The sequence below is a fragment of the Mandrillus leucophaeus genome, unplaced genomic scaffold (assembly GCF_000951045.1).
Source record: "Mandrillus leucophaeus isolate KB7577 unplaced genomic scaffold, Mleu.le_1.0 Scaffold12, whole genome shotgun sequence".
Classification (NCBI taxonomy): Eukaryota; Metazoa; Chordata; class Mammalia; order Primates; family Cercopithecidae; genus Mandrillus; species Mandrillus leucophaeus.
Genome location: NW_012100320.1, coordinates 9570347 through 9597540, shown reverse-complemented (window position 1 = coordinate 9597540; position 27194 = coordinate 9570347). Strand labels below are relative to the sequence as shown.

The 27194-nt window shown below is 45.5% G+C and overlaps 1 protein-coding gene and 1 pseudogene across 1 annotated transcript; one reads left to right on the top strand and one right to left on the bottom strand.

Annotated features, from left to right (window-relative positions):
* The first annotated feature begins 17549 nt into the window (after positions 1-17549).
* On the top strand, positions 17550-18050 carry LOC105531252 (60S ribosomal protein L29-like). The gene has a single exon (XM_011969138.1). It carries the CDS (start codon positions 17578-17580, stop codon positions 18019-18021), a length of 444 nt encoding a protein of 147 aa, XP_011824528.1. The 5' UTR covers positions 17550-17577; the 3' UTR covers positions 18022-18050.
* A 5432-nt stretch (positions 18051-23482) lies between these two features.
* Positions 23483-23951, bottom strand: LOC105531243 (annotated as a pseudogene).
* Between the last annotated feature and the right edge of the window lie 3243 nt (positions 23952-27194).

Here is a 27194-nt window from a genome sequence, read left to right as displayed (position 1 = left end):
GCAAAATGTTTTTCATGTGTTCACCATTGTCCGTGTTCAGATTACCAGGACCAAAATGACACCTGGGCAAACAGAAAACAAAAACAAGACCTGAGTTGGGAGTGAGGAGAGGCAGAGTCAAACCATGGATACCAGGAGGAGTAGCTCTGTTGCCTCGAGGATGTCAGTAGTCCTTGACACACTCTGGTCTCAGTTTCCTCACATATAAAATAAAGGGCTAGGACTTGGTCTATGACTTCAAACTTGTCATACCTGGACAATTTTCATTCTGCTTACATTTTCCAATTTTTACCACTGGTCTTAAATTCGCACGTTCTCTTTATCACATATGTCTTCATATATATGGGGAGTCTCTGTTTGAATATCCTGCTGTCACCCAAAATGAATTGAGTTAAAAATCATAACTCTAGACCAGCCTTCTCTGTCAACCACCTTTCTCTTTCCCGTTTGTGAAATGAAAATATCTTGGGCCCCCAAAATCACTAAACTAAAGGGAAAAGTCAAGCTGGGAACTGCTTAGGGCAAACCTGCCTCCCATTCTATTCAGTCACCTCTCCGGTCACTGAGATCAATGCATGTCTGATTGTCACTTTGGAAAGGTTAATCAGAAACTCAAAAGAATGCAACCATTTGTCTCTTATCTACCTACCATAAGAGGTAGCCCCCTGCCTAGCTTCCAGTTGTCCCGCCTTTCCGGACCAGACAGAGCCACTGTTCATCTTACATATGTTGATTGATGTCTTATGTCTCCGTAAAATCTATAAAACCAAACTGTGCTCTATCCATCTTCGGCACACGTCATCAGGACCTCCTGAGACTGTGTCACAGGCCTGCGTCCTCAACCTTGGCAAAATAGACTTTCTAAATGAACTGAGACCTGTATCAAATTTTCAGGGTTCACACCTTTATCCCAGTAATAAAGGAATTTATGCTGTAACCTAAATGGCAGCTTTCCCTTCTTAAGGGTCACATGCTCCTGTATTTGGTGGCGGTGGGGTGGAATTGTCTTCCTACTCCCATATCTCAGTTTTCCCCTGGCCTTCATCCCTCTGAGCTCTTTTGCCTTCCAGCAGCTCTGGGTTCCTTGTGGTCCCAGGCTCAGGTCATCACTGGGCAAGCCTGTCCCAGCATCCTGCTGCTTCCTGTGCAATGGTCTCCGAGAACCGAGAGGCAGGGAATGTGTCTCTCCTCTCTTCACGACATAATGACACAAAAGTGAATAAATATATCCAACTTTACTCAAGGTGGGAAAATTAAAGAAAGTCACAACATATAACAGAAAATGTTAAATGGCCACCAATACCATTTTTCTTGTGTTCCCAAGAAAAACCATTCAATGAATTAAACGTTTCATTGAATGATTTTCCATAGAAAACCGGAGACTCTTTAGGTGGTGCTCTTCAGTTTTTAATCTTGATCTTTTGACTTTATATCTACCTTTCTTTCAGAGACACAGCCTCCTTCAAACCTTCCCCCTCTGGGGTGTTGCTGTGGTTCAAATGTGTCCCCCCAAAGACATTAAGCTTAATCCCCAGTGTAACAGTATTAAGAGGTGGGACCTCTAAGAGATGATGAGGCCATGTGGGCTGTACCCAGTGAGTGGATTGACACTGTTATCATGAGATTGGGTTCATTATCGCAGGAATGGGCTCCTCAGGAGAAGATGACTTCAGCCCCCTTCCCTCTCATGCGTGTGCACTCTTGCCTGTGTGATGCCCTCTGCCATGTTATGACAGCAAGAAGGTCTTCCCAGATGTGGCAACTAGATCTTGGACTTCCCAGCCTCCAGAACCATGAGCCAAATAAATTTCTGTTCATCATAAATTACCCGGTCTATGGTATTCTGTTGTAGCCGCAGAAAGTCCACTAAGACAGGTATGTATCCTCTCCTGTGTTTGAGAAACCTCACCTCCCTACCTACAGGGACTGGTCTATCACACAAGACTCTCCCACACCCTACCCAACTCCCCCTGAGAGTTTATTTAGCCAAGTCTTAGTTATTCCATTCAGAATGGCACCTGGTAGCTCAGCAAACTGGTCCAAGATGAACTTGGGCTCTCCAAGTCCCTCAGAGCCAGACAAGCTCTGGGGGATGTGGGGATTCGTGCTTGTTCCCCTTTAAGTTGTCCCTACCAAAGTGAATGGAAAAAAGATGTCTTTATTCTTCCTAATGCTCCTAGAATAATAGTTGGTGCATGCACACACTCTCCCCGTGACAAACATTAATTCCCAGAAATAGTATAGATTTTACCCTTAAAAAGAAAACAAACCTTTTTTTATCAAACTGTCCATACTCTACCAGGCTGTTCCTTGGAGTTTCACTGTATATTATTTTGGTGACCAGAATGTATTCCTTTGCTCAATTATCCATCCATCCTACTTTCAAATGGTGCTCCCTTTGACTGACCAAGAATAAGAAAAGGGGCCTGTTGACCGTATACCTTCACTAGTAACTTGTAGAGCTTCTCAAAGATCCCCCGTTGCCCCAGAAGCTTGGAAAGTATTATTTATAATGTGAGAGACAAATGAAGTTTTTAGATGATGGAGCCATGTATGCTGTTCTCCAATTTCTGTCCCAATGTGGTGAGGGGGCAGAGGCGTGTGTGTGTGTGTGTGTGTGTGTGTGTGTGTGTGTGTGTGTGTGCATGCAGGAATGTTGGGAGGGTAATTCTTCCAGTTGTAATAGCAATAAAAATGGTGATGCCCGACCCATCCTAAATTTTATAGCATCTCTCATTCTTGACCCAGAGAGCTGTAAAAATACCAATGCCTCACCCTGCACTAGTAAATCAGAGTCTCTGGGAGGTGAGGCCTGGGCATTGTGGTTTTTAAAAGCCTGCAGGTGATTCCAGTGTGCAGCCAGGGCTGAGAACCGCTGATGTGTAGGGCTGGGAAATTGCCACAGCTGGAAAAAATCACCTTTTGATTCACCTGAAATGAATGATGCAGCATAAGGCAGCATTGTTCCATCAGGTTCCTTTTAGCATCCAAGATTCCAGGTAAAATTTCAAATAGAATGGGGTGTGAGGGTACTGGCTTTCCACCATGCAGTTGGTATGGAGGGTCTGGAATGGCAGCCACCACCAATCCCAGGGAGAGGCTCCCACAGCATAGGCAGACCCTTGTTCTTAATGTAAAGTTATGACTGCAATTACTGTACAGTGCCTAATACAGACTGGACCTCAACAAATAACAGTACTTGAAATAAATACGACCAGAGAGAGTAAACAGGCAGTTACTCTCTTCTACCACAAGATGGCAACATATCAAGACTCACTCTAGAACAATGCTCACGTCTCAACTGCCAAAATGAAAGGGATGCAAGGTTGATAAACGATGAAGCCTAGGTGGGTTTTCCTTGATTCCTATTTTTCACCCTTTATCTTTTTAAATAAGTGGAGCCGGGAGCAATGGCTCATGCCTGTAAATCCTAGCACTTTGGGAGGCCGAGGCAGGAGGATTGCTTGAGCCCAGGAGTTCCAGACCAGCCTGGGCAACATAGTGAGACCAATATCTCTACAAAAAATAATTTTAAAAAATTAGCTGGGTGTGGTGGCATATACCTGTAGTCCCAGCTACTCCAGAGGCTGAGGTGGGAGGATTGCTTGAGCCTGGGAGGTCAAGGCTGCAGTGAGATGTGATTGTACCACTGCACTCTAGCCTGGGCAACAGAGTAACACTCTGTCTCAAAAAAAAAAAAAAAAAAAAGGTGAGCACATAGTGAGTTCACATGGCTCATGTCTCTCCTCCAAGGCTGAGCTGCTTGGTTGACATCTGTATGCTCACGGGATCTTGGAAAGGTAGGTCAGTACCAAGCATGAAACTATTTTATATAAAGACAGTAAACGACCCCAATTTGGTTTTTCTACCAATAAATCATCTGCTGTATGCCATGAGACACATTTCCATGTCACCCTGTTCCCTAGCTTTTTTCATGCACGGGGGACTTTTGAGAAACAACTGATTTGTGGAAACACAGATACATTTGGGTACATATCAATTAAATAAGACCTCTGAGAACAAGCTCCCCTTAATAAAGCTGGCCTTGGGACCAGGGAGGTTGACCTTGGCACCGGGGAGGTTGGCCTTCTCCGTGTGTTGGAGAGGAAGCACAGTGACATCTCATGACCAGCTTTTGATTGATTGACTGAGATCTGGGCCCAGCTGCATGAAGGACTATACTCCTAGTGTTTAAAAAAACCCATAAACTCAGACAGTCAGGGCCCCCACTCTGTGTTGGCTGCCCCTGGGGTCCATGTGCAGGGGTCACAGACAGACAGATCATGCCAAAGAGGCAGGGGTTACCTACTTGGCCATCTGCTCCTGCAGCATCTGAGTTGCCCGCAAGACAAGTCACTTGACACTGGGGGCAGAGGAAGATGAAGTGGCACACAGGGGTGGGTTGGCCCGATGGTGTGAGCCACTTACCTTCTGACTGAGCCACTTACCTTCTGACTGCTCCCAGGAGATGAATTAGAAAGGTCTGGGCTTAATAACTATTTAGACATGAAGCATTGGTCAAGATACTTTCCATAGTGATGTCTGTAGGTCTCATCCATAGGTAGCAATCCTGGGGCTAATCCCATCCTCTACCTTTTTGGACCCCAGGTCTGTACTGCTCAATGCTGCTCAGGGATAAATTGTAAATTCACAGTCCTCGGTGCAACTGTGCAATCCTTTGAACTGTCTCTAGGAAGCATCCTTTTCCGTCGCCACGATGGCTATTCCAGACCTTTCCCACTACTCCTTAATTTCCATCCTTACCTCAAGTACCCTCTCAGCAGATGGCTTTGCCTACTAGCTCCCAGAAAAAATTGAGACCATCCTGCCTGGTCAGGCGTGGTGGCTCATGCCTATAATCCCAGCACTTTAGGAGGCCGAGGTGGGTGGATCACCTGAGGTCAGGAGTTCGAGACCAGCCTGGCCAACATGGTGAAACACTGTCTCTACTAAAAATACAAAAATTAGCCAGGCATGGTAGTGCGCGCCTGTAGTCGCAGTTACCCAGGAGGTTGAAGCAGAAGAATCACTTGAACCCGGGAGGCGGAGGTTACAGTGAGTCAAGATAGTGCCACTGCACTCTAGCCTGGAGGATAGAGCAAGACTGTCAGAGAGAGAGAGAGAGAGAGAGAGAAAGAAAGAAAGAAAGAGAGAAAGAAAGAAAATTGAGACCATCCGGCACGAAATCCCTCAACTTCCAGCTTCCCTCCCACGAAAGTATTTAGGTCTGCCAGCCCTCACATCCTCCGCACCAATGTCAGAGAACTGGGTGTGCCATCTATATAGAGACCAAAATCTCTTCCCCCGTGCCCTGGATTCCAGTGCCTTCACCCCTCACATGTTTCCCTGGGGTCTTGCTCTAACAGCTTTCATCTCTCTCTCTCTCTCTCTCTCTCTCTCTCTCTGGTTCTTTCCATGTGCACGTGCCCCCATCATAAAAAATTAAAAAAAAAAAAAAAAAAAGCAGAACGAAACAAAGGCCTCCCTTAAGGCTGTCTATGACCTGTAGTAGCACATTCTCCAGCCTGCTTCAGTTCCCTCAAACTCAACTGCTTAGCTCCAGATGTGGGGCAGCAGTAAAGACACAGGGAAATGGGATGGAGTAGAAACCCCTTCCCCTCTCCTTCCCGCCCTTCCCCACTGGTAGTCTGTTACCACCAGTAGCAGTAGAACAATAAAAATAAACAAAGGGGTCAAGCAGTAGCACCACCATGCACATGTGATAATGACCTTGTAGTCTCTGACATTCAAGCTGGCATCAGACGTGTCTGCAGGCTGCTGAGGCTGTGGGCAGCAAGAGCCTCTGTCCTAGGTTGCCCCGGGCTTTCCCTTCTGCCAAATCATGCCTTTAGCTTTCAATACCAAGGCCACAGTGAAAACAACCAGGCAAGAAGCCTGTCCTTTCTGAAGATGAAATGGGGACAGGAGCAGCAGTGGAAATAGCATTCAGGGATGGGAGGTGGATCTGCTCCGGGCTGAGGTCAGCGTGGGTGGCTCAGTGGGTCTATGCAGCCTTGCAGATGAAAGGGGTTCCAGAGGAGACCTGGATTATTGTTCATGTCATTCCCCATCCCCACGCTCAGAATCTAGTGTGGGAAATCTTCCAGACTGGCCTCAGCCACCAGCATTTTGCCCCTCCCTCAGGCCTGAGTCCTGCAGTCCCTCTCTGCAGTTACTGTTCCCAGGGCACTGACCCAAAAGCCTCCTATACTTCAATTTTCCTAATCATTACAACAAAAACATCCTTGCCAGCTCATCCTGTATGTCCAGCAATATGTTAGGTAACCCACGTACATTATCTCCTTTAATTTAATCACCACTGACTCAATGGAGTACGTTTGATTATCTTCATCTCACGGAGGAGGAAACTAAGAGATGGAGAAGTCAAGTCTTCTTAGAGAACTTTACAGAGCTAGTGAGCGATGGGACTAGGATTCGAAGCCTGGCCTGTTTGACTCCATGCTCTCTTCATTCTACTGCCCAAATATTTGTAAGGAGTATGAGTTTGTTCTAACACACTCAGAAGCAACAAATGTAACATTACAAGTGTGACTAACCCTCACTAGACAGGGCCAGCAAGATGGCCAATATCTTTTTTTATTTTTTTATTTTTAATAGAGAAGGGATTTTGTCATGTTGGCCAGGCTGGCCTCAAACTTCTGACCTCAAGTGATCCGCCCGCCTCAGACTCTCAAAGTGCTGAGATTACAGACATGAGCCACCTTGCCTGGCCCTCTGTCATAACCCATTTCTCCAAAAAAGAAAAAAGAAAAAAAAAAAAGGCAGCACTCACATGGTAAAGCCTTATGAAGTGTGAGAGGAAGTGAGGCAGAGAAATAGTGAAAACCAAACAGGTGCAGTGTCTCACACCTGTAATCCCAGCACTTTGGGAGACTGAGGCAGGTGGATTATTTGAAGTCAGGAGTTCAAGATCAGCCTGACCAACATGGTGAAACCCTGTCTCTACTAAAAATACAAAAAAAATTAGCTGGGCGTGGTGGTGCATCCTGTAATCCTAGCTACTCGGGAGGGTAAGGCAGGAGAATCGCTTGAACCTGTGAGGTGGAGGTTGCAGTGAGCCAAGATTGTGCCACTGCACTCCAGCCTGGGCGACAGAGCAAGACTCTGTCTAAAAAAAAAAAAAGAAGAAGAAGAAAAGAAAAGAAAAAAATAAATAGTGAAAACCAACAAAGTGGGATAGTAAAGCTGGCTGTGGTACCCCATGAAATAGAATCACAAAGCCACACTAGAGTCTCTGGGGAGGCCACATAAAACTACTGCACCTCAGAGCAGTGTGTTGGGGAGAAGCATCAAGAACCTATCTGTTGCTTGGGTCTCTCACTGCTCAAAGTTCACACCATGGGGCATTAGCTGCCCCCCACTTTGGGTTGCGTACCTGGGCCAGCCTCAGTGGACCTAGGTAAGGTTGGACATTGAAGTGGGTACTGGAGCTGTTTCAGCTCCTTCCCGTCGCAGTAGGCATAATGAAGGCCATGCCAAAACCCAGCACTCACCCCCAGAGTGGCTGAGACAGCCTGCTGTGTTGGGAAGTGGGGTATCGGTGGCAGCAGGGGCTTTCCCTCGTGCAAGTGGCCAGGAGAAGGCCTTGGGGGCAGGCAAGTGACCTCACGCAGATCTGGCTCTCCATTTCTTTCAAGAACAAGTCTAAATTCCTTATCATGGCATCCAAGGCTCTCACCCTTTCTTTCCGACCTGGTCCTCTGTGCCTCCACACCACCTCACTTCGGTGCCACTGTTTGCCCACGAAACTCCTACATATAAAGGAGAAAAAAGGACCTTTCTAAGTGGTCCCAGCTCCGGAGGCTGTGGGTTTGGCTGGCAGAACAATGTTTTGGTGTAAATTGGAAAAATTAAACAATTGTTCTTCCTGGTTTCAGCTCATGCCGGAGTGCACAGTGGATTTCAACATGCCCCTTGGCCACCCATGCATGGAGGCCTTGCCAATCATACTAAATCCCAGGTGAGGAAATATGCCAGAGAGGTGGAGGCTCTTGCCCACGTCACACAATCGCTTAATGGCAGACCCAGAGCGGGGACTCAGCTCCTGACTTGAACTGGGCTTCTTTGCCTCCAGCTGGGCAGCCTTGAGATCACCCCACCCCCAACCCACATAAAAACAGTTTTTGAAAATTTCCAGGTGCGTCTGGCATTGACCCTGTGTTCTGCCCTGTTCGGTGCCCATGGCTATGAGAAAAGGCCTGCGGCCCAGCTTTCCCTTCCCCACCCATGACCTGTAGAGAAGAGGGCCCTGGGCCTTTGCCAATGACCTCATGGGGAACTGCTGACTTCCTGTTTTTATATTCTTTCTCCTGTGCTTATTTTTTCTGCTTTGTTGTTCTTTGGTCATTTATGGTTCTCCTCCTGTAGCCTACTCTGCAAAAACTGAACTTTATTTTTTTGTGATTATTTTAAATACATGTTTCGATAAAGAGACATTATACTTTCTTTTTTCCTTTGAGGAATTGGAGTTGAGTGTTATTTCTCCCCCCTCTTTATCTCCCTCCTCTTTCCCATGCTTCATTTCCAAAACTAGATTCTTTAGGTTTCATAGCTTAGAAAAAACAAACTCAAAAGCTGTATCTACAAGTACCATGTGAATTCCAGGATTCTTTCTCTAGTAGAGATCCCTCTTCTGCTGGATGCTGCAAGAGTCGAACAGGAAGAGGTCTCCTAGCCTTCCCACCATTGAAATTCTTAGCTATCAAATTTACAAGTCCCTGCTTGAAAACTGTGTGGGCTCTCCATTTCTTCCAAGATGAAGCCCAAATTCCTAAGGGTGATGACCCGCCAAAGAGCCCAATGAAGCTTTCCAACCTCATTCACCATTATTCCATTTGTTTCTACACCCTCTCTTCCACCTCGTTTCCTCTATTCCAGCCACAGTGCAGTTCTCACCTTTACCGAAACCACTGTGCTCCTTCATGTCTCTGTACTTCTGCACCTGCTCTTCCTCTGCCTGGAATCCTTTTCCCATGGATTCTTATTGATTCTTCAAGTCCTAATTCAAATTTCACCTCCTCAGGAATGCCTTAGCCAACACCTCCAAGCTGAGTTTACTACTCTTTCCTCTATGTTCCTTCTACACTTTGTCCTGAAGAGTAAATATAAACGTATTTGAGAGCCATTTTTATTATTCTAGTCTCCTCTTTCATTGGATTACTCATAGGTATTTATACCTACTTATAAGTGTTTCTGTCAGGCATAAATGGCTTTCTTACCTATTCTGTGTATGCACATAAGTGTGCAAAGCCCTTGGGGGAAGCTGTGAACTGAAAGGTTGGCCATTCATATGTTGATTTCCCAGAGAGAGGTTGTAGATTATTTAACAAGAAACCAGAACCTGGGGCAGGTAGAAAAAGAAATGCTGTGTCTTCAGGGCCATGCCTGTCAAAACATAGTTTATGAACCACCTATGTCAGAATCACCTGGTGGGGCAATTTTAAAAAGTTCTGATTCCTGGGGCTGGCCTTAAATCTTATGAACCCAGGTTCATAGGTTCCAGGAATCTGCATTTCCATAAACCATCAAAAGATTCTCTTGTACCAGAGTTTGAAAACCACTGATCCGGGTGCTTTGGGAGCTAGAGTTCATACGCCACAAAACTGTGCTTGTCAAGACCATTAGTTGTCAAACTTCCTGAATGTCTACCTTATTGGCTGCTTTTCAAGCCTCATCTGAATGCTGTCTTGGTGGTGGTATCTGATGCACTTGAGCATTGCCTGATTTTGGAAACTCTTCTCTCCCTCACCTTCTATGATACCGCTAGTTCTTGGTTCATACCTTAGCTCTTTAATCCCTCATTTCCACAATCCCTGTCTGGGTCCTCTTCCTCCTAATGCCTCTTCACTCTTGGTTCTTCTTTTGGGTCTTGACCGTGGCCCCATCTGTGATATTCCATACCAGACCTACAGCTTCCGCCGCCACATGGAGATGCTGGTGATGTTTAAACTATTTCCAGGCAGATGCTCTCCTTGGCCTCCCTCCTGTACATACAACTCCCTCCTGGAACTCTCCACCGGATGGCCCCAGGCATCTCAAATCACACATTTCTAAAACTATTCTGTGTATCTTCCTCTGGTTTCCTATCTTTGTGGTAGACATCCTCCAGGACACTTAGATACCAGAGTTACCCCGCCCCTGCCTCTGACTAGCTGCATCACCTTGGACAAGTTACTTATTTCTCTCTGCCTGCATTTCCTCACCTGAAATACAGACATATGGCAGTGCCTGGTTCATTGGGTTGTGAGGATTAAATGAATTCATGGTTATAAAGTGCTTAGAACAGTGGTACGCTGGAAGTGTTTAATAAATCCAGGCTATTAGGCTGGGTGCGGTGGCTCACGCCTGTAATCCCAGCACTTTGGGAGCCTGCTGCAGGTGGATCACTGGAGGTCAGTAGTTTGAGACCATCCTGGCCAATATGGCGAAACCCCGTCTCTACTAAAAATACAAAAATTAGCCGGGCATGGTGGCAGATACCTGTAATCTCAGCTACTCGGAAGGCTGAGGCACGAGAATCACTTGAACCCAGGAGGTGGACGTTGCAGTGAGCCAAGATTGCGCCACTGCACTCTAGCCTGGGCAACAGAGCAAGACTCTGTCTCAAAAAAAATAAATAATAAATAAATAAGTGCAGGTTGTTAACAAGGATGATGATGACACTAATAAATATTTAGTAGTTAACATTCATTTTTATCATCCTGGTCTCCTGCTCCCTCATTGCCCAACCACAAGGCAGTCACTAAATCTATTTTCTGTCTTTAGCATCTCTCCTTCTCTGATACCTGCCACTGTTTCCCTATCACACCAGCTCTACCTTAGGCAGAATGTCCTCATTTCTTCCCTGTTCTTGTCTAGGGCTGGTCTCTCACCTAGACTCCTGTCTCTTTTCTTGCCTCTGAGGCTCCTTGGAGGCAAGAGCCATGCTTTACTCAAACTCTTAACCTCCTCCAGCACCAACTGACTGTATATTAGGAATTTATTGAATAAACAGATGAAATAGAACAAATAGATATAAGGATGGGTGAACAAAATCATTGCATTATATGGAAATCTTCAAAGGGGTAAGATGCCTTATGAATCAAAGTGGTAGGCCGGGCACTGTGGTTCATGTCTATAATCCCAGCACGCTGGAGGACCAAGGTGGGTGGATCACCTGAAGTCAGGAGTTCGAGACCAGCCTGGCCAACATGGTGAAACCCTGTATCTACTAAAAATACAAAAATTAGCCAGGCGTGATGGCAGGCACCTGTAATCCCAGCTACTCAGGAGGTTAAGGCAGGAGAATTGCTTGAACCTGGGAGGCAGAGGTTGTGGTGAGCCGAGATCGTGCCACTGCACTCCAGCCTGGGGGACAAGAGCGAGACTTCCTCTCAAAAAATAAATAAATACATAAATAAAATAAATCAAAGTGGTAATGGATAATCAGGGATTTGGAAAAACAAAACTCTAATTATGGTGTAATCCCCAGAAGGTGTTTCTAAACAGAAAAGTAGCAATGGCCTAATCAATGATGTTAATGTGTTGGAGGAAGCAGGTCTCCCAGAAGAAATGAGGTCTGCAGAGATGTCAGAAGGGGAACCAATGTCTGCAAGTAGTCAGCGTGCCTCCAGTTGTGCTCAAGGGACAGAGACGCTGGGCCTGAAGTCAGGGCTTTTCCCACTGCTGGAGAGAGCACTGTTGTAGGGCAGAGATGCTCCATCCGTCCTTCTTGACTCGTGTGAAACGTTCCTTCTGAATCTTCTCACTTCCTTTCTTCTCACTCCATGCTTTTCACAGGACCAAGCCTTTCTGATGACTCATTTAGTCTGGGGAGCAGATAAGAATTGCCGTATCCCAGGAAGTCTTTGCATTTCATTTTACTGTCAGTCTCTCATGAACCTGATTCTTGTAGGTCTGTTCCCAAGAGTCCAGTCAGCTCTGGACACACCAACAGCACTGAGTTTCTGGACCTACGAGGCTGATGACACGATGCAGCCATGGTAAACACACTCTCAAACTGCCCCAGGTAATCTGCTAGTCAACCAAAGTCCCAAATTGTGAGCCTCTTCAGTATATAATTGTGTTCTCCAGTGACGTAAATAATGCTTGGTTGTGTCTACTCAAAGTGTTCTGCCTTCACTGTCACTGTTCCTGGAAAATGTGACCTAACTCACTGGAAAAATTCCTTGCCAGTTGGCCCACCTAACATTCAACTTGAATAGTTCTGCTTTTTTGGCCTGGTGCGGTGGGTCATACCTGTAATCCCAGGACTTTGGGAGGCTGAGGTGGGCAGATCACCTGAGGTCAGGAGTTTGAGACCAGCCTGGCCAATGTGGTGAAACCCCCTCTCTACTAAAAATACAAAAATGATTGGGAGGCCGAGGCGGGTGGATCACGAGGTCAGGAGATTGAGACTATCTGGGCTAACATGGTGAAACCCTGTCTCTACTAAAAATATAAAAAATTAGCTGGGCGTGGTGGTGGGTGCCTCTAGTCCCAGCTACTCGGGGGGCTGAGGCAGGAGAATGGCGTGAACCTGGGAGGTGGAAGCTGCAGTGAGCCGAGATCGTGCCACTGCACTCTAGCCTGAGCGACAGAGCCAGACTCCGTCACAAAAAAAAAAAAAAGAGCCAGGCATGGTGGTAGGTGCCGGTAATCCCAGCTACTTGGGAGGCTGAGGCAGGAGAATCATTTGAACCTGGAAGGTAGAGATTGCAGTGAGCTGAGAATGCGTCATTGCACTTCAGCCTGGGCAACAAGAGCGAAACTCCATCTCAAAAAAAAACAAAAAACAAAAAAAAAGTCCTGCTTTTTAAATTCATTGACCTGTGATTGATAATATGGAACAAGAATGGCAAATATATAGCATATATATTGTCTCCATTCCTGTCCATGTTCTTTGCACACACCACTAATGAATTTGACTTTCTTTTCCATTTGTTTTGCTTGTTTATTTGTTGTTTTTGTTATTGTTGTTGTTTTTATATGGAGCCTCACTCTGTCACCCAGGCTGGAGTACAGTGGCTTGATCTCAGATCACTGCAACCTCTGCCTCCCAGATTCAAGTGATTCTCCTGCCTCAGCCTCGAGTAGCTGGGACTACAGGTGTGCACCACCATGCTCAGCTAATTTTTGTATTTTTAATAGAGATGGGGTTTCACCATCTTGGCCAGGCTGGTCTCGAACTCCTGACCTCAGGTGATCAACCTGCCTCAGCCTCCCAAAGTGCTGGGATTACAGGAGTGAGCCATTGCGGCTGGCTGGCTTTCTTTTCCATTAATTTAGCCTTCAAATTCTTCTTATGACAGTCGTCCAAGAAAACACTACCAAAGTTGACAGATTAGCTGTAACATAATATTTACTATTTCTCACTTAAAGGTTTCTATTAATTTTCTAAAAAGAGGTGGCATCCCAGTGATATATTACTGCATAACACATGAAAATTCAGTGGCTTAAGACTACAATTTTACTTGTTCATGATTTTAAAGGTCAGCAATTTGGGCTGGGCTCAGCTGGGCAATTCTGCTGACTTTGGCTGCAATCATTTGGTGGTTTGATGAGGACTGGACGCTCTAACATGGCCTCAGTCACATGACCTGTCATTAGAGCTGGCTGTTGACTGGGCCAGGTATCTGCAGCAGGCTCACTTAGACTTCTTCATATGGTATTTATGTTTCAGTGTATAAGCACATTTCAAGTTCTTGCTTATAATGTGTTTGCTAAGGTCCAACTGGCCAAAGCAAGTTACGTGGTGGAGCCCAGAGTCAGTGTGAAAGGGACTCCATAAGCACATGGATTGAGAGAGGCATGATTCACTGGGAGCCATTATGGTCATGATATACCCCAGACAGGGTGGTATTTCATTTATCAGAAACTTACTGAGTGCCTACTATACTGTGCTTGGCACTGAGTATAAAAAGACAAAGCAATTGAGAAGAACTTTGAAGAATGGAAAGGCTCTAACTTGTTGGAAAGGGGGAAGAAGAACACACCAAACACCCTAGCGGAATCACTGTGGATGAAATAATCCTCTTGTTTATGTATGTGTATGTGCCAGAAAAACGAGGAGTGTTGAATTGTTTAGATAATTTTTTCTATTCGCCACTTTATGCAGATTTGTTCAGTCTAGGTTGAATGAGTAACTCTATTGCTTTCCATTGGGATAAGTGTTCCTTAAAGCTTTTCTTCAGACTCTTAAAATATTGAAAACAATTGCATAAGTGCATCCTTCATGACCACAAAGAGCTACTTGAGATTATTTTTTCCCCTAGAATCTTGGCCAACTCTGAGACTGAGGCCCAGGCTTGCAAACTCTGATATTTCCTCCCTCTCTGCATTCCTGCCACCCACAGCTGCTCCAGTCCAGAATGAAAGTTCAGAGGCCAAATACTTATGATCCAAACAGCCTCTCCAGCAGTGATGGCAAAGAGACAGCTTCACTTAGGAAAACAAACAATCATGCCTTCCATTTATATAGCTCTTTAGCTATTTTTTTCAAGAAGTGTTCACATCCTTTCTCTATCAGATTATCCCCAAAACTGAGGTGGGCAGGGCATGTTTTAACTGATGGGGAAACTGAGGTCCAGACAGGCGAATTGACTTCTGCAATGGGTGACAAGGCTGAAGATAGAGCTCTGGCTCCCTGATTCCATGCCTTGGTTTGCCCTGTGGACCACACTGCCATGAACACAGATGCATGCTAGCTCCAGTTCTAAGAAGCCTGCTTTCAAAACCCTTCTGGAAGCCGGGAGCAGTGGCTCATGCCTGTAATCCCAGCACATTGGGAGGCTGAGGCAGGTGGATCATATGCGATCAGGAGCTCGAGACCAGCATGGCCAACATGGCGAAACCCCGTATCTAATAAAAAATACAAAAATTAGCCGGGTGTGGTGGCGGGCGCCCGTAATCCCACCTACTCTGGAGGCTGAGGCAGGGAGAACTGGTTGAACCCGGGAGGCGGAGGTTGCAGTGAGCCAATATTGCACTACTGCACTCCAGCCTGGCGACAGAGCAAGACTCTGTCTCAAAACGAACCAACCAACTTTTCTGGAGTTTTCTGCTCCCCACCTTAGAGTTCCTCTAATAACCACCCCACACTTCTTTTACTTTCCACTCATATCAAAAGAATGAGGAGAACACATCAAACCCTTCCCTTGGTGCTAGCTTCTAAACCTTTTCCTTCCAGAAAATAATGGATTGTGTTTGAAGTCCCAACTTCCAGCCCACAGTGGTCCAGCCAGTTTCTCCTGCTGGAAAACAGAGGCTCAAGGCCACTTTCACTGTGAGTTCTCACCTTACCTACTCAAAATAAAACAGGAGAAAAGTTAAAATTAACATCCAGAGAAGGCTTGGAGAGGATAAGCCACCACCCAAGAGTAAAACACAGTTTGAGAAAATGCAGTGTCCAGGTGAGAGGAGACACCTCACCTCCATGCTGCTAGATGGTTTTGGGTGAGACGCACACCTCCTTTTACAGCACTGGTCACCTTCTGCTCAAGCTCACCTTCCCTAAGAGGGATGATTTTCTGCATCCCTGCCCTGAAGCACAGGAACCTATTGGAAAGCTAGGACTTGCAAATTTATTGATTCTCATAAACTAGGTCAGGAAGATCAGAAATGGCAGTACTGGCACCTCCTCCCCATGTTCCTTGCTCGTGGCAGACATGGGAATCTTTCCGGCTGAGAATGGAAGTGGCTTAGAGTGCTTTTCAGTAGGACCGTTGAGGCAGCCGCCACCACTTGATTAGGCTGGCATGCTGGATGAAATCTATCTGCCAACTCTGTAGTTCCTGCTGGCCAAAGCCTTGCAGAAAGTGAGTAGAAGTGGGGAAATTCTCCAGGTATACATGAGGTGGACATTCCTAGCTCCTGGAGGCCCCCATGTTCCAGGCTTTAAAAGCAAGGGAGCATGGTCACCTATAAACAAGAGCTTGTTGCTATCCGAGAGGCTTTTGGAAACTGAAGGGCTTTGACAATAGCGAAAGTCAAAGATTGACTTGCTAACTCTCCAAGGCATTCAGATGCGATCAGTTACTGGGCAGCCCATCTACAAGATTCAGAAAGTGTAAAAGACTGTCAAAAGTCATGAAACAATGCTCTGAACCACGTTACTAGAAAATTATTAAATGAGTGAGGAAAAGATCAAAGTAGTGAGAACAGGACGGGATGGTAGCGCCTGGTTAAATGATGAAGAAACAGGAGCAGAGTAGGGAGGCAACTTCCTCAAAGACGCACCTTACATCGCTGGCAGAACTGGAGCCCAGCTTCCTCACTCCCAAGCCAACTCTCAACTTCAATGCACACCTTCCTCTTTCCTCTACAGCCCCACTTGTATTCCTCTACAATTCCTTACCTGCCCCAGCAACTCACCCAGCCGCCATTCTCCTTGGGGGAGGATTATTAGCTTACAGATTTAGTCACAAGCTGATTCAGTTTAAATTGTATTTCTAAGGTGGGGTTGGGGTTGGGGGTGGGGATCTCGATCTGCTTTCTACTTTTTTTTTTTTTTTTTTTTTCGGGAGACAGAGTCTCACTCTGTCACCCAGGCTGGAGGCTGGAGTGCAGTGGCACAATCTCGGCTCACCACTGCAACCTCCGCCTCCCAGGTTCAAGAGATTCTCATGCCTCACCCTCCCGAGTAGCTGAGATTATAGGTGCCTGCCGCCATGCCCGGCTAAGTTTTATATTTTTAATAGAGAGAGGGTTTCACCGTTGGCCAGGCTAGTCTCGCACTCCTGACCTCAAGTGATCTGCCTGCCTCAGCCTCCCAAAGTGCTGGGATTACAAGTGTGAGCCACCTCATGCAGCTTTGGTCTGCTTTCTACTGGATATGACAATTTGTACTTCTGTTCCGAGGCCTTTGAATTGCACTCCAAATACCCTCAGGGCAGAGATGTTAAGTGAGAAGCAGGCACTATTTGATAATGGGCCAGGACATTCCTATAGAATTTCAAAAACCATTTGTATTCCAATTCACCTGTGGCCAGCAGAGAAGAAGGTATGCAAAGAGAAGAGAAAGAAGGATGCAATGTCCACACATGCTGAAGGTAGGTAAGTATGACAGGTCTGATACACATACATGCATTCCAAAGTATTCCACACTTGAGGCTCCAGAAGATGGATAACTCCCATAGATGGCTTTTAATGAAGAGCCCTTGCTTTTACAAGAAGTTATAATTGTGGCTTCCATTCTCATAGCTGGTATCTCCAATAGTCACATGAGGATGGAGAGTCTCTTCCTTGTACAGAGCAAACAGCACGGCCTCTGGAGCTCACTGGCATGGGTTGTCCAACTCTCCACTGAAGGCTGGGAACCTTTTAGTGTTAATTCAGTATTTTAGGCCAATATCTGGGTTTATTTTTCCCAACATACAAATATGAAGGAGCTTCAGCAATTTAACTTCTGGGAATTCATCCAATGAAGGGGTTAAGAATTTATGCAAGCTCTTCCGGTTCTAGGAGCTTTGGGAGCCGTGGCTTACAGTGCAGACATGGCCAAGTCCAAGAACCACACCACACACGGCCAGTTCCAAAAATGGCATAGAAATGCGGGTGGACTCCAAGTTCCTGAGGAACATGCCCTTTGCCAAGAAGCACAACAAGAAGGGCCTAAAGAAGATGCAGGCCAACAGCGCCAAGACCATGAGTGCACGTGCCAAGGCTATCAAGACCCTCATAAAGCCCAAAGAGGTTAAACCCAAGATCCCAAAGGGTGTCAGCCACAAGCTCAATCGGCTTGCCTACATTGGCCACCCCAAGCTTGGGAAGCATGCTCGTGCCCGCATTGCCAAGGTGCTTAGGCTGTGCCAGCCAAAGGCCAAGGTCAAGGATCAAACCAAGGCTCAGGCTGCAACTCCAGCTTCAGTTCCAGCTCAGTCTCCCAAAGGTGCCCAGGCCCCCTACAAAGGCTTCAGAGTAGAGATCTCTGTCCGCCAACATGAGGACAGAAGGACTGATGTGACCCCCCTGGGCTGCTGTCTGCAGGGGGCTGGTGTCCTCCTGTGCTATTTGTATAAATAAACCTGAGGCATGAAAAAAAAAAAAAGAATTTATGCAAAGATTTAGCTGCATGGATGTTCATTACAACAATTATAATTGAGAAAAAGTTGCAACAACCTAAGTGTCCAACAACAGGGAACTGGCTAAATCAACTTAGTACTTCAGGTGGTAGGAAAATATGCAGCCATTAAATGATGCTGGCAAATGTATCCACAGCCACAGAAAATGTTAGGTAAAAGAGGAGAAATAAAGCACAAAGCCATACTACAGGATGGACCCGTTTTTGTTTGAAAAAAGTACATTAGTGTGTGCATCATATATGCTATATATACTCAAATATATTACATATATACATATATATATGTATTTACCTAGGAGGGTGTACTAATAATCTAAAGTGGCATTAATAGTGATGTTTAAGAGAGATTATGAGTACTTTAACATTTATTAGTATTTTCTGATTTTTCTGTAATGAGAAGTAATACTTTTTTTTTTTTTTTGAAAGGAAGTCCTGCTTTGTAGCCCAGGCTGGAGTGCAGTGGTTCAATCTCAGCTCACTGCAACCTTCGCCTCCCAGGTTCAAGAGATTCTCTCCTCTTGAGTAGCTGGGATTACACGTGTGCACCACCACCCCTGGCTAATTTTTTGTTTTATTACTAGAGATGGGCTTTCACCACATTGACCAGGCTGGTCTCGAATTCCTGACCTCAAGTGATCCACCTACCTCAACCTCCCAAAATGCTGGGATTACAGGCATGAGCCACCGTGCCTGTGGAGCGGTGGTACTTTTTAATAAGAAAAAGCAATAAAAGAAACTTTATCTTGAAAAAGACAGATCCTTGCCTATGATCATTGAAGTTCAATCAGGCTCAAGAATTCTATAAGGAAACAATAATCCCTATAGAACAGGGGTGGGTGGGAGGAGAGCAGGAGGCCACTTCCTGCTGAGAGACCTGGAAAAGGAATCATTTCCCTTCTACGTTGGCCCGTGCGCTCCACGTAAATATCCTCTCCACCCAGGTCTTGCTCTGTCCTGGACTTACTCATCACTAGCTTATTACTGGCCTTATTTTGACTCACTGTTCAAACATCACTGAAAAGGAATTTCTTTTTAACCACAGCATCCACATGAAGAATTCTGCTAAAACTCCATTTTAACTGAATTTCAGCACACAGATGACTTAAATTAGCTACACTGGCCTGGGAAGAAGCCCCCAAATCCCCAACATCCGGAGCAATTGCTGCTGGTAGGCTTGATCAGCTGGTGGATAAACCCCTTCTCCTGTCCCCACCCTCCCCCAGCCTCTCCACCCACAAAGCCCGGGCAGCAATTTGTGAGATGTTTTCCTCTCTTCTTGAATTTCCATCGTGAACTGGTTACTGTGGTTCACGCCTGACATGCCTCTGTCTCTGCTCAAGCGGTTAAAAGTAGAGAAACTTGTTGCTTCAGAGGCCACAGAGAGATTTAGGATGAGAGAGAGCTGTAGGTGAACTGTGAGATCTCATGTAACAGCCCACCCTGGGCGTTTGGGGATAGCCTCCATTCCCTCATCCTCTCCTCTGAATGCTGATTTTCCTGTTTATCCTTCTTCTCAGTCACCCTCGAGGGAAGCTCTCCCACCCCCTCTCAATTGTTAAAGAACTTCTGCGTGGGCTTCAACATTCTCTTGGTTGGCCCCTTGGGAGGGCCTTGATATGCTCTTATTTTTTCCTTGTATGTTTAAGGCCCCCTGGGGCCCTCTTGACCCTTGTGGGCTGGTTACATTTGGCTCAAGCCTGAACTCCATCGCCCGGGACCAGAGGCAGAGTAGGGGTGGTGGGAATGAGGTGGGGAGGGTTTTCCTACATTCTTAAAGATAATATAATAACATCGTGGCTAAGATAGAAATATGTTAGAGGAAGCAAGATTGTGAGAAATACGGAAGAAAGCAGCTCCCACCACCCCACCAACCGATGGTGAGGACTCTGCTGCCCCAAACCCTGCCAAGACTGCGCCACACCTAATTGTGGCCTAGATTGTGGATGTGTGCCTACCCACCAAGAGGAAAGCCAGAACATGCCTGCATGGATAGAAGGGATTCCCTCTTAGTTGAGTGGTGAAGGGGTGTAGGAGAGCAGGGAACCATGACACACCATGTGTCTCTTCCCAAAGGGAAGAAGCCCCTGTGAACCTACCTCAGGGGTCTGCTTGATGAGGTCAACCCTATCCTACTCTTTGTCCTTCATTGGACAGCATTTGTCAAGCATCCACCATACGTCAGGTCCAAGGTTCCATGCTAACTGGGGAAAGTGAGGCGATCAAGCAGCTTATCTAAGGCTTATCCTCCAGCCTAGTTGGTAGAAGAGTTGGAAGACAATAGTGGCTCTCACTCCAGAACCCTCATACTTCACCTCTATGCCAGAGGTTTGAATGAAGGGAAGATCTCCTATGTGTTTCCCAGGCTTTGTCCAGGCTGCCTGCAACGTCTGCCTGTGGGATCTGACTTCCCAGCAGCTGGGATCAGCCAGCCTACAGAGCAAGCAGAGCACCCTGAGAGTCTTTAGTGGGGTTGCCCGCCCGGTTGGCTCCTGGTCTCAGCAGACTCCTGCTGGTGGTGCGCAGGCTGGGTATTTGTGTGGACAAGTGAATGTTCACCTCCAGTTCTCAGGACAAACAGTGCTGCACCAGCTGGCTGGGATGTTTGGAACTGGTGTTTCCACTCAACAGCACAACCCAGATTTAGGTTCCCAAAACTTTCTAAGCAGCCGCCCCCTTGGATCTTTAATCCTTCCTCCTATGTCCTTCCTGCCACCTGTAGTCTAAATTTAGTGACAAGCACAGCAGAGCACCTTCCGCCTGGGCCACTTTGGCAGGTCATGGAGCCACTAATAAGTGTGTACATGTTCCATCTCTTCAGGGCCACCCATGCAGGTGAAGAGCTTCTGGAGAGCCCCACGATTATCTTCCTGGTAGGGTCTCCTGCCCTGTGAGTTTGCTTTTTTCTTTTCTTTTTTTTTTTTTCTTTTTGAGATGGAGTCTCGCTCTGTTGCCCAGGCTGGAATGCAGTGGCAAGATCTCGGCTCACTGCAACTTCTGCCTCATGGGTTCAAGGGATTCTCCTGTCTCAGACTCCCAAGTAGCTGGGATTACAGGCGTGCACCACCACACCCACCTAATTTTTGCATTTTTAGTGGAGACGGGGTTTTGCCACGTTAGCCAGGCTGTTCTCAAGCTCCTGAGCTCAGGTGATCTGCCTGCCTCGGCCTCCAAAAGTGCTGGGATTACAGGCAGGAGCCACTGCACCTGGCCAGTATTTTTGTTTTGATAACAATAAAAGTTTGTTAATAAAAATATTAGATGAATATAAGCAAGAGAGAATCCCAGCATCCGGAAATACCACTGTTAACATTTTGGTCTATTTCTTTTTTCTATCCATTTTGTTTGTTTATGGAATTGAAATAGCAAGATACAATCAATTTTGTTTGCTTGCTTGTTTGTTTTTTTGAGAAGGAGTCTTGCTTTTGTCACCCAGGCTGGAGCGCAATGGTGCAATCTCAGCTCACTGCAACCTTCTCCTCCCAGGTTCAAGCGATTCTCCTGCCTCAGCCTCCTGAGTAGCTGGGATTACAGGCATGCGCCATCATGCCCAGCTAATTTTGTATTTTTAGTAGAGATAGGGTTTCACCATGTTGGCCAGGCTGGTCTTGAACTCTTGACCTCAGGTGATCTGCCCGCCTCAGCCTCCCAAAGTGCTGGGATTACAGGCGTGAGCCCCTGCGCCCGGCCTAATTTTGTATCTCATATTCTTGACTTATCATTTTTTGAAATGAGCAGTCTTCAAGTCTCTGTTTCAAACTGTTGAATACCATTTGTTAACACAATATTTCATCATTTCAACATGCCATGACTTCTTCGCCATTCCTCTGTTCTGCAAGTGTAGTTTTGCAGTTACACAACTCAGTGATGAGCATCCTCATACCTAAATCTGTAATGACATTTAGAATTACTTTCTTAAGATTGATTTCTGGAAGTAAGATTATAAGATAAAAAGCTACGAACATTTTTAAGCATTGTGATCTTTCATGCCAAAATATTTTTCGAAAGAGGAATCATCTTAGATGATTTCCTCCCAGCAGTGCAGGGAGCGAATAGGCAGCATTTCTTATGTGAGTGAAATCAGGTTCAAAAAGAAAAAGAAGGAAAGAAAGAAGGAAGGAAGGAAGAAAAGAAAGAAAGAAAGAAAGAAAGAAAGAAAGAAAGAAAGAAAGAAAGAAAGAAAGAAAGAAAGAAAGAAAGAAAGAAAGGAAGAAAGAAAGAAAGATCAGGTTCACTGGCAAATTTTAGCCTAAAGGGACAGGTCAAAAAGGGAGAAAGTGAAGCTTCACTTATTGCAGAGAAACAACTTTTATGAAAGGGTTTTGGAAATGACAGCCTATTGAGACTTATTCCACATCAAATGAGGAAGCCATCTCTTCCTCTGCTCACCTCCCTAGGCAAATCCTCTATCCACTTCTAGAACACAGGGCTAGAGCAGTGGCACCAGCCAGCTCCTTGGGAACATATGACTCTGTTCATCATAGTCATCATTCAAAAGGTAGAAACATACTAGTAGGAAGAGACCTTAAAGATTCTTTGGTCCAATCCCTCCCTTTATCAAATCAAAGTCTAGAAGAATGAGGTGACTTATTCAAGAAGTGATTCACTGCTGGTTTTTGGCATTCCATATCTCCATTCACATTTGATGACAAATAAAAACAGTTGACTTGATTTGAAGGCACAATCCTTTTATGCATGATTCCTTGTACACATGTGTTCTTGTATTCATGTTTCCCTTAAGATTTGAGGGTGTGGCTGATGTCACACAGGTGTCTACAGCGCTTAGAAGATTAAAAATCTGATTTAATAGGTTTCAGAGTGTCCTGGCTGATTGGTATGCATTACTAGGGTGAATCGTTTCTCATGTCTTTGCTAATTTTCTGGATGCTCTCAAAGGAAGTTAATTAACCTGAGGCCTCCATCCAGCTGTGCTCCAATTCAGCTGATCTTGAGGTATCATGACCTGTCAGGGAGAGAATTATAACATGTAGGTATGAAGCCTTCTCCTTTCATATACACTGGGACACCTGAAATAGGTTGAATCTCAGACATATCCTTGCTGTTAAAAACTTAATCATTATTCAAAGCTGAGTTCAAATCCCATCCTTTGCAGGGGAAAAAAAAAATCTATTGAACCACCTAGGCTAAAGTGTTCACTTTGCTTTCTAAATTCTAGCTGTCTATGCCAGTGGTTTGAACAAACTCTATGAGCATGATGGTTTTTAACTTCAAAAAAATATTCACAGAACCTGTATAATAATTGTTCTTTTAGCATCTATGTATGTTTGTATTTTTCCTGTCTCACGTTTATTCATGCAAATAGCACAGGAGGGCACCAGCCCCAAGCAGACAGCAGCCCAGAGGTCACACCAGTCCTTCTGTCCTCATTCTGGTAGACACAGGCCTCTACTCGGGAGCCTTCGTGGGTGCCTGAGCACCTTTGGGAGCCTGAGCTGGAGCCAGAACTGAGGCTGGAGCTGAAGCCATGGTCTGAGCCTTGTTTTGAGCCTTGGCCTTTGGTCAGCAGAGCCTGAGACTCCTGGCAATGTGGGCATGAGCACGCTTTCCAAGCTTGGGGTGGGCACTGCAGGCAAGTTGATGGGACTTGCAGATGACACCCTTTGCGATCTCGGGCTTAACCTCCTTGGGTTTTACGAGGGCCTCAATAGCCTTGGCTCTCGCACGCATGGCCTTGGCATTGCTGGCCTGCATCTTCTTCAGGCCCTTCTTGTTGTGCTTCAAAGCGCATGTTCCTCAGGAACTTGAGGTCCACCCCCTTAAGAGATTCATATGTTTGTGATCAGGGTTTCTTGATGCCACTTTTTTGCCATTTGGGGGACTGGTTGCGTGTGGTATGGTTCGTGGAATTGGCCATGTTGGCATTATAACTCACAGCTTTAAAGCTCCTGGGACGGGAAGAGTGGTATCTGTCTTAAAAGTTTACGATGAACAAAGGATAGCATGAAATCCTAGGCTTTTATAAGGCTATATATTTTGCCAATCACAACATATATTTGAAAAATAAGTACAATAGTCCCCTCATTGTCTGTGGCAGACACACTCCAGGACCCTTCATGGATGCCTGAAACCTTGGATAAACCCAATTGCCATCAGTTGAAACATGTTCTGTACATATCTTCCACCCACAAAAATTAATGCCTTTTCCATCTTAACTAGGCACTTACCACACACTGTGGCAGTAACTTTTGCAGTTTGAGGTGTGACAGCAAAACTAGTACAAACTCCTTATCATAGCTTTTTTCTTTTTTTTTCTTTCTTTCTTTATTTTTTTTTAGACAGAGTCTTGATCTGTCACCCAGGCTGGGGTAAGAGGCGCAATCTGGGCTCACTACAACCTCCGCTTCTTAGGTTCAAGCGATTCTCCTGCCTCTGCCTCCTGAGCAGCTGGGATTACAGGTATGCACCACCACACCCAGCTAAATTTGTTTGTATTTTTAGTAGAGATAGGGTTTTGCCATGTTGGCCAGGCTAGTCTCGAACTCCTGGCCTCAAGTGATCCACCTGCTTTGGCCTCCCAAAGTGCTGGGATTACAGATGTGTGCCACCATTCCTGGCCTTTATCATAGATTTAAACAACCTCATCATGTAATATCTTTTCTTTCCTTACTAAGTGGACAACTTTTATCTTTTCGCTCAAAGGAACACTTGATGGCTTCTCTTTGGCATACCCAAATTGCCAGCACCACTACTCTTCATGCTTTGGGGCCATTAAGTGCAGTAAGGCCTCACTTAACATCATCAGCAGGTTCTCCAAAACTAGGACTTTAGGCCAGGTGCCGTGGCTTATGCTTGTAATCTCAGCACTTCGGGAGGACGAGGCGGGTGGATCACCTGAGGTCAGGAGTTCAAGACCAGCCTGGCCAACATGGAGAAACCCCTTCTCTACTAAAAATACAAAATTACAGGCATGGTGGCGCATGTCTGTAATCCCAGCTATTCGGGGGGCTGAGGCAGGAGAATCGCTTGAACCTGGGAAGCGGAGGTTGTGGTGAGCTGAGATTGTGTCACTGCACTCCAGCCTGGGCAACAAGAACAAAACTCCATCTCAAAAAAAAAAAAAAGAAAGAAACTAGGACTTTAAGTGAAACAACATATGAAGAAATCAATTTTACCATAGGTTAATGATACAAACAATAGTTCAGTTCCCTCAGCATATTTCTGGTGACAAAACTATCACTAAACTTCTAACTATAAGCCAAACTACTCATATTAAACCTTACAATAAATGTGAGCTATGCATGTATTTAAGAAAGATTATTAAAAGCAAGTAAGATAATTATTTACCTTTTTATTGCAGTTCAGAGTCATGGGTAGCTGCAGCCTGTACCAGCAGCTCAGGGTGCAAGGTGGGAACCTACCCGGGAGAGGGTGCCATTATCTCACAGGGTGCACCCACACCCACACTCACACCCACACTCACTCATCCTGAGATGAGGTAGACATGCAAATTCACCTCATGTGCATATCTTTGGGATGTAGGAGGAAACCCACGCAGACATGAGGAGAACAAGCAAACTCCACACAGATGTCGGCCTCAGCCAGGAATAGATTTTTTTTCTTATCAACATTGTAACAGGCTGGGCGCAGTGGCTCATGCCTGTAATCCCAGCACTTTGAGAGGCTGAGGCAGGCAGAGCACTTGAGGTCAGGAGTTTGAGACAGGGGTCTACTAATAAGTGTGTACATGTTCCATCTCTTCAGGGCCACCCATGCAGGTGAAGAGCTTCTGGAGAGCCCCACGATTATCTTCCTGGTAGGGTCTCCTGCCCTGTGAGTTTGCTTTTTTCTTTTCTTTTTTTTTTTTTTTTTTTGAGATGGAGTCTCGCTCTGTTGCCCAGGCTGGAATGCAGTGGCAAGATCTCGGCTCACTGCAACTTCTGCCTCATGGGTTCAAGGGATTCTCCTGTCTCAGACTCCCAAGTAGCTGGGATTACAGGCGTGCACCACCACACCCACCTAATTTTTGCATTTTTAGTGGAGACGGGGTTTTGCCACGTTAGCCAGGCTGTTCTCAAGCTCCTGAGCTCAGGTGATCTGCCTGCCTCGGCCTCCAAAAGTGCTGGGATTACAGGCAGGAGCCACTGCACCTGGCCAGTATTTTTGTTTTGATAACAATAAAAGTTTGTTAATAAAAATATTAGATGAATATAAGCAAGAGAGAATCCCAGCATCCGGAAATACCACTGTTAACATTTTGGTCTATTTCTTTTTTCTATCCATTTTGTTTGTTTATGGAATTGAAATAGCAAGATACAATCAATTTTGTTTGCTTGCTTGTTTGTTTTTTTGAGAAGGAGTCTTGCTTTTGTCACCCAGGCTGGAGCGCAATGGTGCAATCTCAGCTCACTGCAACCTTCTCCTCCCAGGTTCAAGCGATTCTCCTGCCTCAGCCTCCTGAGTAGCTGGGATTACAGGCATGCGCCATCATGCCCAGCTAATTTTGTATTTTTAGTAGAGATAGGGTTTCACCATGTTGGCCAGGCTGGTCTTGAACTCTTGACCTCAGGTGATCTGCCCGCCTCAGCCTCCCAAAGTGCTGGGATTACAGGCGTGAGCCCCTGCGCCCGGCCTAATTTTGTATCTCATATTCTTGACTTATCATTTTTTGAAATGAGCAGTCTTCAAGTCTCTGTTTCAAACTGTTGAATACCATTTGTTAACACAATATTTCATCATTTCAACATGCCATGACTTCTTCGCCATTCCTCTGTTCTGCAAGTGTAGTTTTGCAGTTACACAACTCAGTGATGAGCATCCTCATACCTAAATCTGTAATGACATTTAGAATTACTTTCTTAAGATTGATTTCTGGAAGTAAGATTATAAGATAAAAAGCTACGAACATTTTTAAGCATTGTGATCTTTCATGCCAAAATATTTTTCGAAAGAGGAATCATCTTAGATGATTTCCTCCCAGCAGTGCAGGGAGCGAATAGGCAGCATTTCTTATGTGAGTGAAATCAGGTTCAAAAAGAAAAAGAAGGAAAGAAAGAAGGAAGGAAGGAAGAAAAGAAAGAATGAATGAACAAATGAATGAAAGAAAGAAAGGGAGAGAGAAAGAAAGAAAGAGAAAGAGAGAGAAAGAAAGAAGGAAAGA